Source organism: Stigmatopora nigra, chromosome 7 (genome assembly GCF_051989575.1).
Source record: "Stigmatopora nigra isolate UIUO_SnigA chromosome 7, RoL_Snig_1.1, whole genome shotgun sequence".
Taxonomy (NCBI): domain Eukaryota; kingdom Metazoa; phylum Chordata; class Actinopteri; order Syngnathiformes; family Syngnathidae; genus Stigmatopora; species Stigmatopora nigra.
The window spans coordinates 1,516,539-1,536,125 of NC_135514.1; the positions used below are offsets into that span (position 1 = coordinate 1,516,539).

The 19,587-nt window shown below is 39.7% G+C and overlaps 3 protein-coding genes across 6 annotated transcripts in view; 1 reads left to right on the forward strand and 2 right to left on the reverse strand.

The window, feature by feature from the left end:
* invs (inversin) overlaps positions 1-474 on the reverse strand; it is a 36,226-nt gene extending 35,752 nt beyond the window's left edge. For 2 of the 4 annotated variants that reach the window (XR_013326944.1, XM_077721318.1), the window contains exon 1: positions 321-474. The gene's annotated coding sequence lies outside the window, so the exon portion shown is untranslated. Of the gene's footprint in view, positions 1-117; positions 281-320 lie in introns of those variants that run through there. The other 2 variants (XM_077721320.1, XM_077721319.1) reach the window with 2 other exon arrangements.
* Positions 475-514: 40 nt separating this feature from the next.
* On the forward strand, positions 515-9,525 carry erp44 (endoplasmic reticulum protein 44). The gene is made up of 11 exons (XM_077721325.1): positions 515-697; positions 1,784-1,856; positions 1,953-1,992; positions 2,484-2,599; positions 3,912-4,096; positions 4,398-4,513; positions 4,587-4,761; positions 4,833-4,944; positions 5,231-5,372; positions 6,701-6,803; positions 7,618-9,525. Exons 1-11 carry the CDS (start codon positions 638-640, stop codon positions 7,726-7,728), a joined length of 1,233 nt encoding a protein of 410 aa, XP_077577451.1. The 5' UTR covers positions 515-637; the 3' UTR covers positions 7,729-9,525.
* A 699-nt stretch (positions 9,526-10,224) lies between these two features.
* Positions 10,225-18,415, reverse strand: stx17 (syntaxin 17). Its single transcript, XM_077721326.1, has 7 exons — positions 18,283-18,415; positions 17,397-17,565; positions 17,257-17,322; positions 15,222-15,539; positions 15,065-15,115; positions 13,570-13,656; positions 10,225-10,933 (listed from the first exon to the last, which is right to left on the reverse strand). Exons 2-7 carry the CDS (start codon positions 17,517-17,519, stop codon positions 10,694-10,696), a joined length of 885 nt encoding a protein of 294 aa, XP_077577452.1. The 5' UTR covers positions 17,520-17,565; positions 18,283-18,415; the 3' UTR covers positions 10,225-10,693.
* Positions 18,416-19,587: the final 1,172 nt, after the last annotated feature.

Consider the following 19,587-nt stretch of genomic DNA (forward strand, 5'->3'; position numbering starts at 1 on the left):
TAGATCACAATATAGCAAGTTTATTGAAATGCTAACTTTGAACAGCAGCAGCAGGCGACGACTTGCAAGCAAACGGCAAGTAGTAAATGTTGAGCATCACAAAACAACATTGCTTACCTCTAGGCGAGTAATAAACATAACAATTTAGTAAAATTGACCAAAAATGATGCAACTCGCCCTCCTTCAATGAAAGTTATCCCGACTGTCTCAAGGATGAACCAAATGACTAACACGGACATATACGCTTCACGTTTACAGGATAACATTGAAATAAATACAGTTTTTTACATCTGCCATTGACGTTTAATGTTGTTGTTTACCTTGTTCAACTTTCTGAAGTTTTCTTCTGAGTCGTCCCGTTGGGTGTCTTGATTATAAAAACACTACAATTCCCGTTTCGTTGCAATTATTGCCATGTTTGTAGTTTTTTTAAATGGCATACACCCCGGTTTGGCTGGATGTTTAAACAACATTTCCCATAAGTGCATTCCAACTAAGCGGAAATGTCGCCATCGTTTCCGTGGTCACCCCGGGATCTGCTCGCCGCTGTTTTCCTGCTGCAGCAAGTAGAGCGGCGTCGAGGCAGAAGGGGACCACTGAACACCATCGCCTCCACATTCAAACGCTCTCATTTACGATGAAACTATCTGCAATATTACCCATTCTCAGTGAGCGCATCATCTGCGTCATACTGCTGGTAAACACTTTTTATTTCGCATACTCCTAGAAACGACACACCGCTGATGAGCGCTAACATGCATGCTAACGTAGGCTGGGCTGAGAGCCAGTCAGTCCAGCTGCAAGCTAACCAATCGGGCTCCCCTGTCATTAGTTGCGGCTTTCTCTTTAGAACATAAACACTTCTTATCTCATCTTTTTAGCGTATATTATTACTAAACATTAAAGTAAAACCTGCGGGAAGTAACTTTATTGCCGCCGGTGGACGATCAAATGGTTAGAACACCTTGATGACATAAATTGTATTCACGTTTGTCGCAGTATCATGTTTCATAACGTGTACTTGCTAATGTTTGACTTTTTAACTTTTGTTTGTTTGTTTATTTTGACGATCGGAATATTTTAACGTTGTGAAGTTCTCGGTCAATTTCTTCATGTCTCTGGGTGATGCTCGCCGGTTGGTGAGTTCCTCTGTTGTGGCTCAATCTGATTGGTTTACAACCCGGAAGTGAGTACCAATGCTACCTCACTGACCCCAGAAGTCAAATTAGTACGCTTAGCAAAGCACAATGTTGTGTACGTTTACTATCAAATGTGGTATACGAACAAAACAAAAAACAAAACATGTTTTATTTTTGTAACACTGAAAATTACATAATCCTCATCCCAGGGGAAATGTCTTATGTCATTGAGACATAGAGCATTATACTACTATTTATATATCTTCCCATTATATCAATATTTATTTCCCAAAGCAGTATGCTGTGACAATATATGACAATTATATGACAATTCCCATGTCATCTTTAGCACCAAACTTTTCTTGCTAATAGACAAGTAGACATTACACATTGAGCACTTGAATGTTTGTACAGTAGGAGATAATGGTAGCCCAAATGACATGCAGATGAATATACTTAAATGATGGTTTGTTCACAGTTATTTGTTTTTGGGCGGGCTCAAGTTAAAGTTAAACAAATACACTTCCTCTTGCATAAACCTGCGGGCGGGCGACTGCTCTGATCGTAAACATTTTGACTCTTAAACACTTATTGAAAGATTAAAAGGCAACAATGACGACAGCAATTTTTTTCCTCCCTCATAGGTCATGGGCCTTTCTACCCCGGGACAAACAGAAATCACCAGTCTTGACTCGGCCAACATTGACAACATTCTGAGTAAGACATCATTCTGTAGAATAAAAAATGACATAACACACTGCTGAATTTGCACATCTGGGCATGTTTTTCAATTTATGATGTATTTGTTTTCAGATAATGCTGGCGTGTCGTTAGTAAACTTTTATGCCGACTGGTAAGTGATATATTTGTCTACTCACTACAGCTCTGTGGAGACAACATTTTTTGCATTCCATTTGTTGTTAGACTGCATGTACAATTGCAGCTCTAATTGCACACAGGGCTCTTTCACAAAAGACTCTAAAGATTGTCACATTAGGAGGATAACTGAAGCTCTTGCTTTTAAAACTGCATGTTGTACCTCAATAATATACTTTGATGCATTCACTACCAATAGGGTGAAGTCTTAATTCCAAAACAGATCATTCTTCTTCTTTTTTTAAATTCATTTTTGGCTAAATTATAATTGTGTCATAAGATTGTTTTACCTATATAAATATTAGATAAGGAGTGTTTGTTCAGTGCTAACTGTCAGTCATTTTATTGGATTCATGAGAGTAGTTACCTAGAAAACAGTTACTCCCCCCCCCCAACGTATTCATTTTAGATGTACGTTGAATTATTCAATGCAAGTGTTGTTTTTTTCGTCCTTTTGCTTAATTTTAGGTGCCGATTTAGTCAGATGCTCCATCCCATCTTTGAGGAGGCTTCTAACATTGCAAGGGAGGAGTTCCCTGATATGAAGCAAGTTGTGTTTGCACGGGTCGACTGCGACCAGCACTGTGAGTCTATAAAAAAACAGCTTTAATTTCTTAATATTGCGTTTTTTCAGACCTCATGTTACCAAAACTTCTGCTTCACTTACTTCAAATTCAACAATATTACAATATTAATCTTGTGATGTGACTATTTGTGCATTTCTATATTTTTTGGGGCTTTTTGTTGAGCATTCTTGCTCAGCAGAAATTACATCAATGTGAAACCATTTTTGATTGTCTGGTTCCTCCATTTGGCTGAAATCTGTCGCAAAAAGATCAACCCAACTGTTTGGATTATAGCAGACAAAATTCTGGGTCATTGGAAACTTGAGGAAAAACAGCTGTCTATTCCATCATGTGTCTAGTTATTTCACAAAAAGATTATAATCTTTGTCCGCACAAGTTTTTTCCTCCCATGTTTCCTGCCGCTTTATTTAATACTGTAGTTTTCTGACGATAAGCCACTACTTTTTTGGCCCACTATAAAAACTATGGCTTATTGTCCAATGCAGTTTGTTTTTAGAAAAATATAATTTCCTAGTCAAATTTGGTAGGTGCATCTTATAGTCCGTATTATACTGTATATTTGCAATTATACGTACCTGTATTAAAATGATACTATAATCCTTGAAATCTTTTACAAATGATGTATTGGGCGTTGACTTCCTTAGACTTCAGCAAACTGATCACTTTCTGTTGGCAGATTTATTTTATATTGAAATTCATGTATTCTAATGACGCCAATAGGTAAAAGAAATAATAATAACACTATTAGTCAGTGTTATCCTCCAATCATATTTTTCACCTGTGTGCAAGTTGTTGATTAAACGCTTTAAGCAGATGTGCACTTTTCATGTTACATGTCCAAAATGGAAAGGGCTCACACACACAGGCACAGACACACACCATATTTGATGGGTACACCATACACAAAACTGGCCCATACACCAAAGCGCAGTGTGGACACAAACTGCCACAGCCTTTTGAGATAAAGCAAATTATAGAGAATTATTGATAACCTGCAAACTGTTTGAAGACTAATGACAAAACTGCTTCTTCCTGTGAAGCTCGGAGGCTTAAAGATGCCCCGCAGAGAGATTGACACCTGCCATACACGCATACGCACAGGCAGGGCGGGGGTGTCTACAGAGTGAATATTTACCCTTGGTGGGGGGCGGCTTTCATGTGGTAGATCAGAGAGCGGGGTTGTCTGAAGGTTGTGTTTTCAGCCTTTTCAATGCCAACGCTCTTTGGCGTCCGCTTGCCGTGCGCCCGCTTTAGCCCTCTTCATCAATCAATTTCTTCTCTTTAACTTTGCTTTCTGCCCCCCGTGTAGCCGACATAGCCCAGCGCTACCGCATCAGCAAGTACCCCACGCTAAAGCTTTTCCGCAATGGCATGATGATGAAGCGGGAGTACAGGGGTCAGAGGTCCGTGGCTGCCATCGCCGAATTCATCCGGCAGCAGCAGGTCGACCCTGTGAAAGAGATTCAGTCTTCGGAGGAGCTGAAGACTGTGGATGTGAGTGACAGCTCACTGTATACTTGGCTTGGAGTCTACCACAATTCAAGTCAAATAACTTTGTGTGTATTTTCACCTTTTGATAGAAAACTCCAAATAAATAAGTTATCTGCTAAAACTATGTATTAATCAAACTGCACTTACAGTTAAAGTATATATATATATATACACATACATACATACATACACACACACACATACACACTCAACAATTTATGTATTACTAACTGAACTTAGTATATAAATGCAATGCCATAGGTTAAAAAATGTCATTGGAATATTAGTTTTTCTGCTTCCACAGAGGAGCAAGAGGACAATTATTGGTTATTTTGAGAAGAAAGACTCTGACAACTATCACACTTTTGAAAAAGTCTCCAACATCCTCCGAGATGACTGTGTCTTCTTGGCTGTTTTCGGGTGAGTCCTCCCCACCGTATCTCCAACGAGGCCCGCAACATGTGCACGTCCCTCAGATTTTCCCACCTTACAGTCAGGTCTCAGAGTCCGAGCGCTTCCTCGGCGACAATGTCATCTTCAAGCCGATGGGGGAGAGTGTCCCCGACATGGTCTACCTCGGCTCCCTCGCCAACTTTGACTTGACCTATGCTTGGGCTCAGGACAAGTGTGTGCCTCTGGTCAGGGAGATCACCTTTGAAAACGGAGAGGTTTGTCATCGTCTTCAGTCAGACCATTTGACGGATGGTGTCACTTTTAACACAATGCGTGTGTTTTCTAGGAGCTCACTGAAGAGGGCATTCCTTTCCTCATCCTGTTTCATCTTAAAGAAGACAATGAGAGCTTAGAGAAGTTCCAGCGCGAAGTGGCTCGTCAGCTCATTAGTGAGAAAGGTGGGTTTGTGGTCAATATGAGGCTATTTGTGATGTCATTTTGACGACTCCATTATGCACCACAATGCCCATTTTTCTGCAGTTAGGCTTTTGATGAGAAAAATGGCACTACTAAATTCAAACTTGTTCAGAAATCTTATATTACCCACATTGTCAGTCCCATCCCAGTAATTGTTTTCCCTAGATGGTGTTAATTTCCTATTCATCTTTTTTTAATGCAAATGTTTGTAACAAAGCTGCGTATAGAATCAAACAATAGCTTGAAACAGTGTTCTGTATTGCGCAGGTTCTATCAACTTCCTGCACGCGGACTGCGACAAGTTCCGCCATCCTCTCCTGCATATCCAGAAAACTCCTGCCGACTGTCCCGTGATTGCTATAGACTCGTTTAGGCACATGTATGTGTTCCCGGATTATAAAGATCTCGAGTAAGTACCGCCCTCTTTGCTTTCAAATGTATAACATTGTGAAGTTGTAATTTTTGTCATCAAAAAGTATCAGGTTCTGATCAATATACACTTGTTTCTTTTTTTAAATTGAATAATTTGATATTTTTCATTTCAAAGAAGCATATTAACTTACTTATGATATTGACCCTAATAATGTGCTTCTGATTCATATACAGTATCTCGGAAACACCGTGTGATTAAGATTTTCTCTTTAAAGTAACACATTTGTACTCCCTATCAAAACCATGAATATGGAAGAAAAAATTGTGATTCAGGGGGTGGCTGATACGCAAGAAATTGTAAAATTCAAGAATTTTAAGGCAATTTAGAGGATACGGCTTATATGCGAGTAAATACAGTAAGATTAGCAATTAGCATAGTCAGCTACTAAATTAGCAATACTTTGAGTAGACAACCCCAATTGCATTGGCTGCACTATACGTAACAGAAACAGTCCGTATTTTTTAACATTTAACTCTTCGACCAGATTGCCACTGTCCAGAATTACTTTGTTTTGAGTGTATTTCCTACAAAAAAAATGTTGAAAGAAAAATGCTTTGTATCTTCTAATTGGCATCCACTTGAATGTGTGGCACCAGCATGATTGCAATAATCACATCATGTCAAACTGATGAAGCAAATCGAATGAAAGCTGACCTCAAATTTGACTAGTGTTTCCTCTCCATGCTTAATGATGTCAGGGACCACCATTGTTCTCATTTGCCCTAAATGAAGCAGCTTTTATTACACACATGGAGTGTAATCTGCCATTGCGTACCAGCCAAAAGATGTCAGAAAGTCCGTCTCCTCCCAATGGGCTCGGGCACCGGAGCTAATGTGACATGATTTGGCGTGGGCAATAAGTGCTAAACTAATCCATTCTAATCAAATGTGCTCTTATTTATAATTCTGCCCCCACCCTTCCCCAATCAGAGACCGATCACATTGACACGAGCCCCGAGGACCGGCCGGTCTCGCTCGGCTTAATTGCATCACATCAACGCCGCGTGCGGCACACAGCTTGAAATTGCATTAGCGCAGCGTATGTTGTATGTATGCGCTAATGCTAGACACACACAAATGCCACAGGAGCTGGGGGAGGGGGGTCCAGGACCAGGCGCCAGGCGCTGCCCGTGCATTGAAACAGCCGCTCATGACCTGTCATTAATAAGGCCGTTCATGGATTAATGCAAACTCATTTCATTCACTTGGCTCCTATTGTCTCTTTGCAACCGGTCGGGCCAGATCTCGCGTGGCGGAATGTCGCTTGGGTTCAAAGCTGTGATCTGTGTCCCCCATTTTTTTAGTATTCCCGGGAAGCTGAAGCAGTTTGTGTTGGACCTTCACTCCGGAAAACTACACAGAGAGTTCCACCATGGTCCGGATCCCACAGACAGCACACCTGGACAGGTTTGTGCAAACGCACACAAGCATGATGCTTTTAAGCCCAGATTCTCTTTTATCCGTTTTAATTGATCGGTTAAGTGTAGAATAGTAAAAGTAGTTGAAAAGTATTGATAGCTGTCGTCCTAGACGTGATTGTTTGCATTGATAGAAACAGAACATTGTTTATTGTTCTTGTTATCCCGCTACTGAATGAGCTCGTCACACCAAAAGTATTGCAAAAAATGTGATTATTTAAAATAGACATTAGGTAGAATTATAAATGAGTTGATTTGGGATTGGTTCTCGCTGACAATGATCATTTGTGGCACAAATTGTAACTCTATTTTCTTCATACATGCTGATAAAAAGGCCACCAAGCATTTTTAATGGTTGTTTTGCCTAAAAAAAATAATTCTATTTTTTTTTTTTTTTTTTTTTGGTGCAAATGGTCATCTGTGTCCCAAACCACTCATGTGCAGGTCATGCTGCTCATATGACAATTTACACATTTAAACAAACAAAAAAACTACACTTTCCAACCTACACAGTTGTCATTGGCTGCCACTGAAAGCACTACACATCCAGTCAATTTTGCCTCGGGGGGGCGAATGAATGAACGTTTATTTGTCTAAATTAGACGTTTAGCCCCGGCAGTGAAATATAATATTCGTGGCCAACCTTCAAAATAGAAATGATTTGAACATCTATCACCATCAATGTCATCCAATGACTTAAATTCTATGAAAAAACAACACTTGGTTTTGTATCCAGTGCTTATTTCTGACCAAATAATGCCACTTTCTCTCTATTGAACTGTTTTTGTTGTTGTTGTTTTTAGGAGGACGTAGGGGGCGACGTTGCCAGCCGCCCCCCAGAGAGCTCCTTCCAGAAGCTGGCGCCCAGCGAGACCCGCTACACCATCCTCAGTCGGGGCCGTGACGAGCTGTGACCTCAGCCGCCTTTCCTTGCAGAAGTCATCCTTTTTGACTCGACGCCACACCTCGGGGGGGGAAGGGAGCTTTGGGTCAGGATACAGGCCAGCGGGACAAAAACGGCAACACCGATCATCCTTACCGAAGGAGAGATGAAGAAGAACTGGAGCGAAAAGAGCGAGAGCGCAAAGCCCATGACACAACCGCGTTGGAATAATCTATATATTTTTTTTCCTGATTTGTTATGTTTTATTTCGGATTTTGGGACGGGTAAAGAATCAAGAAGTGCGTGGGCGCTAGGGTCGAAATATCGGTCGATGTTTTTACCTTTTTTTTGCCGATTGTACATATATTTGTGTTCCATGGCATTGTTGATCTAAATTAAATTCACCGTTATTTTCGTTAGTTTATTCCATTCATCTGTCACTCCACGGACGTTTCTGTGGCTTATTTCCACAGTGACTGCTCCGAAATTGCGCGGCAATTCTTCTTGTGTTTAAAAAAAACAAACAAACAAAAAGAGCACACTACAATGAAGTAGCAGTCTGCTTCTTCATCCTCTCTTCCTGCAACATTTCTTGGGGATTACTACTTGTTTTGCCCAAGGTCGGATTGTTAGATCCAGCCCGACCGGTTAGAAGAACTGTTGCAGAGACCAAAATTGTTAAATACTGTTAAAATGAATGTCAGGCTTTTAGGTGGGATTTCAGGATGAATTTAAAAGGTGCAAAACCTCTACACATAAACTTGAAGATCTCAAAAGCTGTAATCATGCAATGTTTAAGGACTTTTTGCTATTTTACACAGCAAGCATTTGCTCCTTCATTGGACCAATGTATATCCTTGCTTGATTAGAATTGGAATGGAAATACTTGTCGTCATGCATTTCACATTTTTCCATCATAAGACCAAGAATTGATCAACAGTGCTTTCAACAGGAAACGAAAATGTCCATAAAGCCAAACTGGAGTCTGTTATAAATGCGTTTTTAGGACATTGAAAGTCAGAAGTTTATCTGAATAGGCCAAATCCTTTTTTTGCATCATCCTGATATTCAACCTAACATTTAATTTGTTAGTACAGACAAAACTGCTCTGAATAAGAAAATATTCCCCAAAAAGAAACTACTCCAGATATGTAATTTTTGCTAAAACATTCAAATTCATAAAGACGCCAACGAGAGATTTTTTTTTTTTTAACTACAATTGTTGGAGATCCCGTTCCATAATTTTGCACAATCACACAAATACTAAGGACTACTCTTCTAAAATATACAATAAATCCTTAAAAAAAACTAGATGTGTCCTGAACAGAAACTCAGAAATACTCCTAATGAACTTACACCTAATCATTAGATTTTCATCAGAACTAAACGGGGCACAAAATCTTGCAAATTTGCCAAAGATATGACTCAAATTATAACTATACTGTTTTGTGCTTTGCCGCAGAAGCAAAAAAAAAAAACCTCCATTGTAACGTATCATGAAAAGTTGCGCCTTTTGTGGTTCGTAGAATTGTTTTCAACCAGATTATGTGTACACATGCATTTCCACATGCTCATGACTGTTTTGTGTTGGGGGAGGGAAAAAAAAGAGGAGCCCGCTCTTAGTTCTTAGTTTTCTGTACAAATTGTTGATCCCTTGAATAGATTCTAGAATGGACTAGTTTCACAAATGTGTACTGTCCAATGGAGGCCAAGAGACATTGTGACATATCTGCCCAAATGGAAAAGAATGGACGCCATTTCCTAACAAGTCATCTCGATAGGGGAACAATTTGGGAAAGGGATGACGATTAAAAGTCCTTTTACAATATCTTGTGTCTTTGCTGTTTTTAGTCTGCTTGCTAAATTTTGATTACGATTTGATTCGGCTGACCAGAAACGCTAAAATGGAAAGGATGGAGTTTATTCGTCCTCAAATGACCTGCGTTTGTGTGTGATTGTACTATGAAGTAATCACTTATATAACTTTTAAAAGCAATTTCGTGGAATGCAATGGCAACCGTGCCAAAAGAACAATGTGACAATAGTACATTTTGGAACTAATTTGATCTGACAGAGCAGCATTTTATTTGTTGCCATTGACGTCACTAGATGTCTAATCCATTTTGATTGGGAGGGGCTGGCAGGAATGATGAGCAGCCAGTTGTCACATTTAAAATGAATTGGACATTATCAACAGTCACCTTAGAATGCTGTTAAATGTAGTTTTGTTTTATTATTTTATATTTTGATTTTATTTATATGCATTTTCTGGATAAAAATGGAAAACACGCGAGTAGCATCAATATTCAACCCAAATATGCCATCCAACATTTATGACCTCTTTCAATGCTCCAAAATATCACCCCACTTTCTCTTCTCATATCTATACTTCACTCAAAATTTCTGTCAAAAAAGTTCATCCATATTATGGCAAAATCTTTTTTAGCTGTGACCTTTGACCTCATTACCCCACCACAGAATACAATTTTAACATTGACTCTACATGACTCAAAATATGATGTCCATATGAGTTTTGATTTTTTTTAATAATAAAACAAATATATAGAAAACAATTTTAACATTGACTCTACATGACTCAAAATATGATGTCCATGAGTTTCGATTTTTTTTAAATCATCAGTCGCCAAAACGAATGGCTCGCTTGAAAAAAAAAAAGTTATATAATTTTATAGTGTAATATCACAAGTTCTACTAAGTTTGAGTTAATTTTATTTGTAAAGGCATTTCTTTGATACAACTTGTACAAGCTCTTTGTGACGACAAAAGTTGGCAAGGGGAGAACACTTCAGTCTATAAAAGTGACTGCGGTGACTCTCATATTTAGCACGAGGCTCAGCACACAATGTTCAATGTGATGCGGATCCTCGGAAAAAAATGTTAAAATACGTCTTAAGGGACCCAGATCGGTCATAGTTATGTAGCTAACAGTCGTAATTCCACGGGTGCGGCGGTGGACCGCAAACTCAACCACTCGCTCACTTGTCCTTGTCTGACTTGTCGTCACTCGGCGGCGCAGTCAGCTGCTTCATTTGCAGCCCCAGCAGGCGTTTGTTGTGTTTTTTCGCCAGCTTGCCTCCCGCAAATCCCAAAGCGCTGCCGCCCAGGGCCGCCGCACCCGCGGTTTTGAGTCCGATGATAAGACCCAGTGGACCCGCTAGAGCGCCGCCCAGGAGCGCGCCGGCCAAAGGCAACAATGTCCACTTGTAGCCCACCGCCTGCGTGCACAGCCACATCAAGATTTTGTAAAAATGGTTGAATGGTAATCCCATTCATTCATTTTCCATATATATTTGAACCCTAGTGCAGGTCAATTTATCCCTTTAATTCCACAGTTGATGAAAAACTTGGAAGTAAATTGGATTTGTGTTAAACGAACAGTTTGAAGTCAACCGAATTTAAGTAAGATACTAATACATTACATTTTTCAAATGCCTATAACTGTAATATTTAATAAATAGACTTAATACTTGCCCTTGTGTTTGTGTACAGGCACGAAAACAAGTAGTAATAATGGGAGTGATCCGACTTTGCATTTTATTTTATTATTGCGGCCATGTCAGGTCAACATTATCGGTGATATTTGAGGGATTACTGTGCACAAAGAAGATCAATTAATGCAAGTAGTAAACAAATGAGTTATCTCATCACACTCACACCGATACCTAGGGGCAATGTAGAGTGTCCAATCAGTCTACCATACATGTTTTTGGAATGTGAGAGGAAACTGGAGTACCCGGAGGAAACCCACGCACGCCCGGGGAGAACAAGCAAACTCCACACAGGTGGACGTGACCTGAATTCGAACCCAGGACCACTTGAAATTAGCTTGTACACCTCAGAAAAAGCTACCTTGCCACTGTTATCTGCGACCACTTAACAACGATGATACCAAATACTGTTGACAACAAAAAAATGATCTGTAACTACAGCTAATCAACCCCTTGATTGTGATGACCTACTATTAATAAATATATATCAGAAAATCGAAAAACACAAAGCTTATTTTTAAAGAATTTTGAAGCCAAAATGTCCTTCAATTATGGAATGACCCCTGTATCATATAATTTGGTATCAGTGGGCCTGCTGAGGGATTGTCAATACATGTAGACTAGCTTGTGTGTATGTGTGTGTGTGTGTGTGTTTAAATGTGAAAGTTACATTGGAAGTGTTCCTTCAAACCGGTTTCATTATCTTCTTTGGCTGGTTTTGCAGCTGCTATCTTCAGAGTGGAAGGTGCTGATGGCAATTAATGAGCACATGCGCACACAAGCTCTCTTGATTAACACCTCAGTATTAAATCCATCTAGTTCAAACGCTAACCTCCCTCAATTTCACCCCTGTGGCAAGCAATTCAATTTGTTTTTTTTTTCTTCTTCTACTTCCTGAGTTGAGTTAAAAAGATTGCGGTTGTCGAGGATATGTATATATGAATACATAATGTGCGTGCCGTGTCGTCTGACCTGATGACAGATAGCGAGGCATTTCACTTTCAACACGTAAAAACATCTGACGTGGTTCTCATCTGAGTTATCGTCAGCCTTTTTCGCCTCATGTGCAAACTCCACCTTGTGTGGTTCAAATAGGACTTGTTACCCTTACAGTTGGGCATCGCAAATAATGCTCGGCACTATGAATGGTGACCGTGTCAAAAAGCAAAAGAAATGACTGCACAGATGTAATTTAACATGGAAAAAAAATTGGCATTTATATCAGGTACCATTTCAAATGTATTCCACTTAAAACAATGCGTTAGGGACCGGAAGAAATGTTTAAAGTTGTATTGAATTATTTAGATTGTGTAAAAAAGTTTTTTTTTTCTTTCTGGGATTCTGGTTGTGACATCATAACCACAATTGATGTTGTGCTAGTTAGATGTTGACAGAATGACAGAAGAGTCACAAATTAACACAAAAAAAGAGTTGGAGTTGCAGTTTGGAAATTTTTAGTGGGTGGGGCCAAGGTAGCTGAGAAAAGGGAGACTAATTAGGACCTAATTCTATTATTAAGCCAATTCCTGTGACTTTTTTCATAGATTTGCATCTAAGATATAGTGGTCCATCATTTTAAAAAGTCACTTGCGGTAGTATTTCATAGCAACTTTAAAGTCCCATTGTCATCATTTATTTCAGTGATGGAGCCATATGGGTTTTCCAGGATTGTGTTATTTTTCCTTTTAAAAACTCAACTTCTAAAAGTGGCTAACTTATTGGCTGATAACATCCAGTCATTTGGTGCTTTGAATCCTTCTGTGAATTTAAAGTAGTTTATCACTAGTAGAGGTGCATTCTAGTTGATATGATTTTGATTTCTGGCAGGGAATGAACGATACATTACGGTATTTAGTGCCATCAATGGCAGCTCATAAATTAAAGGCACATTTTACAACATAGAGGTTCAGGCTGTGGTTGGCAAAATTAGCCTCAGCCTATAATGCGACCCTGATATCGAAAAACACCCCAACGAAGTTCGTCAATTGTGTCAACTGTGTCTGTGTGGGTGTGCGTCGTTGAGTGTTAAGTGGCTCCAACACGTGATTCACGCCGATGCTGTCGGGCCAAACGCTCGACATTTCGAGTGTGTCATACGTGCGAAGGCCACCGAGGTACACTCAGCGCTGCGAGTGTGCGCGTGCTGAAATGGCGACCAAAACACTGTGTGCTTGTTGTCCACTCACAGACAACCTCTTCCATTCGTCTCCTCTCTCGATTTCCTTAATTGTGGCTTTCCTCCGCATTGGAGCGGATCAATAGGGACAAACGCTGTCGGAATGGCTGCGAGGCAAAGTGCCATCGATCTGCTGGCCTCCCGAACCCGGCGCACACGTTGACACGTTAAAACAGAGCATACACACCTTCCCCAGGCTTCTGGACCCCTCCTCCACGTTGGCAGCGGCGGTGTTGACGTTGCCCTCAATGCTGTCAATCATCTCCTGCTGGGACTACAACACAGGGGTTACAATCACTTACTCACGCTTATTCTGCCACAAATGCATTTGCACACACATCTAGCTGTCCACTATTGCTTTTAACTATCATGATACGTAAGGGTGAGTGCGTGTAGGTTGGGTGCATTTAAAGAAGATTACGCTTGTCGGGTTGTGTGTGCTGTGTAGCTCATGAAATATTCAGAGTGGCAGCTGTCTCACTCCCTATGAGGGCCACATGGACACAGTGACCAAATAACAAGGGAGGGAGGGCACTTTCCATCGCCTCCACCTCGCCGTCACTTTCCATTCATAACACTTCACATTTACAATAATACACAAAAGCTTTCTCTTATATTGTTAAACGCAGTCACCGTCCCGATCAAATATGCCTTTTTTGCTTTCTTTGACATTTTCCTTCATTAATTATTGGACAAATATATATGCAGTACACTGTTGTGTAAGATGATAATAATGAAACTATAATATGAACACTTGGAATAAGGAGTTGTTAGCATGAAATGCTTGTGGAGTGTCAGCTCAGGTGAGGCAAAAAAAGAACAAAAAAAACAATTATAAGGTGAGGTGAACTTGAGTTTGAACTCAATTATTTGCAATGGAGTTCATGAGACTCATGAAGACTTAGACAATAATGAACAATGAAAAAGAAAAAAAAAGCAATTGGATAATAAAATAATCAAATAATTTACAACCAGTTTGAGTTTGCTGCCTAGTCCATCATCCTATCAATAGTTTTTAAGAGTTTGGGGGGGCTATTTTCTTCTACGGATAGTAAAAACATGTAGGTTTTGATGAAACAAATATATAAACCAGGAACTTTGATAAAGCAACACCCCATTGTGTGATTTAGAACAGAAGATTTTTTTAAAAGACTGGAAAATGACAAAGACCACATCCACAGTATTGCTATTGTGGCTCTGTACTAGAATAGGACTACCCTGGCGGCATCGTCCCCTCTAGAGATGCCAGAACAACATGTCTATGCTCTTTATGCTCCTTCCTCTCGCTTATTTGAACCATCACTACACCTTCAATCTTTCTCTCTCTCTCTCTCTCTATCTGCCACTGTTAATCCCTCGAGGCCCCATCCCATAGGATGAGGTGATAATCTGAACCGTCTGTTCTCCACCTGCTCCAATGGATCCCCATGATGCCCATCTCCCCGCCCATGGACATCAATTCCCCCAACAGAGTCCTCCATAGCTTCTTGTCTGGTGCTCAAGTTTTCCCGCGCCTCTGCCAAGAGCCCCCCTGGGGTACTCCACAGTCGTCCTTAAAGTGATCTGCTCTCTCAAAGGAGTCCCATCAGCAACATAAACACAGTGGGATGGGGCCCAGGGGGGTGGGGGGGGGGCGTGGCACACATTAACAAGAGTGAAAGCCAATTGTTGTTTAGACTTACGTGGACGAGCACAGAGAAGCTTGTCACCAACCCGCTTAGTTCCTGCAGATCCTGAAAAGTAAGTGCAGGTGTTACGTTGCATTTTTTGAAAAAACTTGCAATTTCCATTCATTTCCATTGTATTTAAATGTTGCAAAAAACGTATACACGCCATTACCACTTCAAGGTCGTCCCAGGATTCTGCGGCGCTTTCTTCTGCAGGGATCCCTGGCAGCTGGGACTGAATTTGCCTCCCACAAATGGACTCCTCGTCCACAACATCACCACCGTGGTGAGTGCCAGGCTCAAACCCGGACGGCCGATCTGAGTCAGGTGAAGGCTGAATGGTCGGGTTGGAGTGCAATTGCAGGAAATCTTGCACGGCAATGGACGCCCTGTCCTTGACCGGCTTGACCAGCTTCTCCAGAGCTTCGGCGTCTTCCGCCCGCACCCGGCTGCACAGTTTCTCCATCTCTCTGACGTTGGCTCTTAGTTGCTGCAGCAAAGACAATATGGATGACTTTGAGGTTACAATCTTTTTCGGACTATAAGTCGCACAATAAAGAGGAAAAAAATAGATATATCGCACTTTTAGGAGTGTTTTTCTTATTTCATTAGAAATGGAGAAACATTTTGAAAATTTAAATGGAGAAAATTGATTAAATAAGCTTCGGATAGCTTCAGATAGCTATCACTTGAAATAAGAACATACCAGGCTGTCATAGTCAGAAAGATAAAAAAAACATACAGTAATCGATCTTACCTGTGTAAACTGAATTCAAAGATTTGTATTACTGAAATAAAACACACAGTTGGCACTCAATGACGAGGCCTGCGCAATATATTGTTTTAACATCACCATCGTGATATTGCATGTGCACTTGTTTCTTTTTATTTTAACCCGCAAACCTTTGTTTTGCTTCATAAAAGCCTTCTGGATCCCATTTATATACAATCACGTCATCATTCACAGATGAACCGCATTAGCCTGGATTAAATGCTATTATGTAAAGACAATGTGGTTATTGTGAGTCAACTCCTTTTCCAAAACAGAGCTATTAATGACATTTGATGGAAAAAGTAAAAATTTTAATATAGCAATATATAGCAAACACCCTTAACAACATCAGTCACTTTTGTTCAGTCCTAATAGTGACGCACTTTGACAAAGGACTTGAAGTTAACTGCCATGACAAAAATAATGATTTGCTACAATGATGGAAATGTTGAGAGGAATAGAAGTTGACAGTGGGGCAACCAGAAGCCCCTTTATGTCCCGAGGGTAACAGAAGGATTACACCTCAGTCCTTGAGCCTCTAGGGTACGGCCTGACCCACACTAAATGGGGTCAATTTGCTGCATATACAGCATTTTGCTAATTAGGTTTCAGGAAAAAATCCTAAAACACTTGATGGTGGAGAGGTTCACTCGCCTGACTTTGGTACAATTTTTAGGGGCTGCAAGATTTTGGAGCTTTCAGTAAATAAATATACTTTCCTGTCCTTCAGTCTTGTACACATAACTCAAAGTGCAGTAACACGAGTCAGGTTTAACACCATGAAGACACAAAAATGCACTCTGTGTACCTCCCTGGGGGCTCAGAAATAGCTTTGAGAAGATTGGTGGGTGGGTGCTTAGTGGCTTCCAGGCAACAGCATCCTTGTGGGAATTTCATACCCATCATGAGGCGACACACACTGACAAAAACATTAATTCAAGGTTGGAATATTGGGCATTTTTTGCAGTTTTCCTTGGGATGGGTCACAGTGTGCAATTGTATACCCTAAAGGCAGTACAAGTTGCTAATTTAACATAATGTGTGAAATTTGCTTGAATTTAACTTTAGACTTTTGTCAGCTGTGCTAGAGTCTTACTTTTGATCAGAATTTATGATGACACATCATTTACTATCGTTTTACACGCTTTAGGGTTATTAAAAATGTTCTCAAAGCCAATCAGGTTGACCAACTAGCCTCCTATTACTGTTCCAGCCCTTTAAAAATTTGCTGATTGATGAACTGGCCATTTGAAAGGTTGAAATGGGCGGGTTATACAATAATTGTCAGGAAAGGGCCGGTCAATTTTTAAAAAATGTCTATAAAAAACAATAAAAATATTTTTTGGCCAAACTTAAATGAAAAAAAATGCAGGTTTTAATTCATTGAGATCTGAAACTTGAAATATTTTAAAATTAAAACTATGTGTGTATGTACCTGAACTGTCCGGCTGGCATTTATGTGCTCCTGATGAAGGCGGTCCCATTGTTTGCTTTGCTGGTACTACATAAAGATTAAAAAACAACATGGTCATCCAACTTGAGATGGATACGAAGCTGCCATTTGAGAGGCATCACCTTAAGTATGTTGTTGTGGTGTTTCTGCAGCCGCTCCAAGTCAGTGGGTAGAGCCACTTTAATGAACTTGTGAACTGGAGCCTCCAGCCGTCGCAACGTCAACTTGGCACCCCCCTCTGCCATTGGACTGGACGATGTGATTCCAGTCCGCACGTGCAGGATCTGGGCTCTAAACACACAATACACAAAAATTACATATAATGGTCCATCTACTTACGAGTGAGTACCTCTTAAATCCGAAATTTGCATGTGCCGAAACACGTTGGTATGCAAACGATCGTTCAAATATACGAATTAAAATTACATTTTTGACTTATGCACCTAATAATATGGTGTATGAAAGGCAGTTTGACTGGATTAGTTTACCCAATCAGGGAGGAGATCATGACAACACATGCAAATTCATACAAAGTAGTAATAAATTTGACATGTTTGAAATCTTCTGTGGAATTTAATCTGGTTAGGTTGTCAACCTTACATAGCACAAGTATCTAAAGACAGTCCTTTAATTCCTAATAGTTTACCATTCAAGGGAAATTACCCTAAAAAAACAATAATAATGATTATGTAGTTCCCATATGCAAAAGGTAATTTTAATCTTATAAAAATCATAAGGAACACAGGGGGGAAATATATTGATTCTGAAATGTTTACCAATAATTCAACAGTACAAGCATTCTTACGTTTATAGTAATAACTATTAACACATCTCAGCAATCCTAAATAAGAAGACATATATACAAGTGTTGACAAACTCAAAATCATTATGGAGTGGTCAGATTCTGTTGTTTTTATTCTTCCTTTGAATGTGATGCTGGCTTTGTCATCAAGAAGTCGCATAAAAATAAAACACGATCACACATAACCAGCGTAGCACAACACTTACCCAGGATAAAGCGTCTCAAACGCAGTAGTTATGTTAAATGGCAAATCATGCAATAGCAGTTAAGGGAGTCATTTGAGCCGTTTTTGATGTAAACAAGTCCCCACGAGTGCATCGAAATATTGGGTCCGATCTCAAACAGCAGCGGGCAATAGAAATAATTCCGGGTATTTTATTTATTTTTTTATTATGATTTTTGTTAGGACATTTGCTTACAAACTATCTATACACACTTTCCAAAATGTAATATTTGATTATTTAAAAGATTATTAAAATAACAATTGTTTCTCTTAAGACTAAATGAAATACAACTATTAAATGTATACAATTTTGTAAATAAAATATTCCTAGCAAAATTAAACAGTGAAGAAGAAAAGTAAACCAAAAGTAGTATACCATAGTTTTTATAGCCTACAATCATGTGAAATTGAAATTGTTTCTGTGGCACACCTGAACTAATTTGATGCAACTACTATGCTGAAAAATTTGTTACATATTCAATGAACAAGACACCTTTTTTTGATAATTTAATTTTAAAGAATGCTGATTCTATGCTTAATGTGAATTTTTTCTCTAATAATATTAATCACACAAAGGCTTTTAATATATATTTACATTGCATATGTGTTGAATTATCACAATCTTGCTAGTGAGTAATATTTTGGCACAATTTAAAAAAAACAAAAAAATCTATAATAATAATGTGCTGTTTTTTATTTCCACGCAATAACATTATCATAACTTGCTCACTTTGACAACCATAACATTACAGTATGACGCGAGATGAGTGGGGTTGGGATTTCCCCTTCTCAGTGATGAAACGCTGTGAGTGGGTTTACCGTGGGTTTCCACTTCCCTTCCTTTTTGCACCTATTACATTTGACATTCATCCCAACCCACATTTAATCTTAACTTATCCGGTGAAGGGTTATATTTATGCACGGGGGAATTCCCCTGCTTTCAGAAATAAAGAGAAGGATAAAATAAAAGCAACATAGTTCGCTTTTTCACATTGGGGGTCTTGTGTAACACTTTAGCCACTTCCAGGGGACTGCCAGAGATGCAGATCGAAGGGGAACAAAATGCTGACGGTCAAATTACAAATCTGTATCCCTCCTCCCGTTTTTCAACAGAGAGTGTGTGTGTGTTTCATTGTGTGTGTGCTTCCAACTCAGGGACTCAGGTGTTATCCATTTCGGTCTAATCCAGGAAGTTAGTCAGCGGGAAAGGAAGTCAGCAGGTGGCTCTGATCACTTGTTATCTTCCGCTTCCTAAAGCAGGTGTCTTAAGGGTACATACAGTCATTAT

Coding starts and splice junctions, on each gene's coding strand:
- stx17 (XM_077721326.1), bottom strand. CDS start 17,519: ATGGCAGAGGGGGGTGCCAAGTTGACGTTGCGACGGCTGGAGGCTCCA. Junction 15,116..15,221: donor CCTGGGACGACCTTGAAGTG/GTAATGGCGTGT, acceptor CTTACTTTTCAG/GATCTGCAGGAACTAAGCGG. Junction 10,934..13,569: donor GGTCCAGAAGCCTGGGGAAG/GTGTGTATGCTC, acceptor CTGTGCACGCAG/GCGGTGGGCTACAAGTGGAC.
- erp44 (XM_077721325.1), top strand. CDS start 638: ATGAAACTATCTGCAATATTACCCATTCTCAGTGAGCGCATCATCTGC. Junction 4,097..4,397: donor AGGAGCTGAAGACTGTGGAT/GTGAGTGACAGC, acceptor CTGCTTCCACAG/AGGAGCAAGAGGACAATTAT. Junction 4,945..5,230: donor TCAGCTCATTAGTGAGAAAG/GTGGGTTTGTGG, acceptor TGTATTGCGCAG/GTTCTATCAACTTCCTGCAC.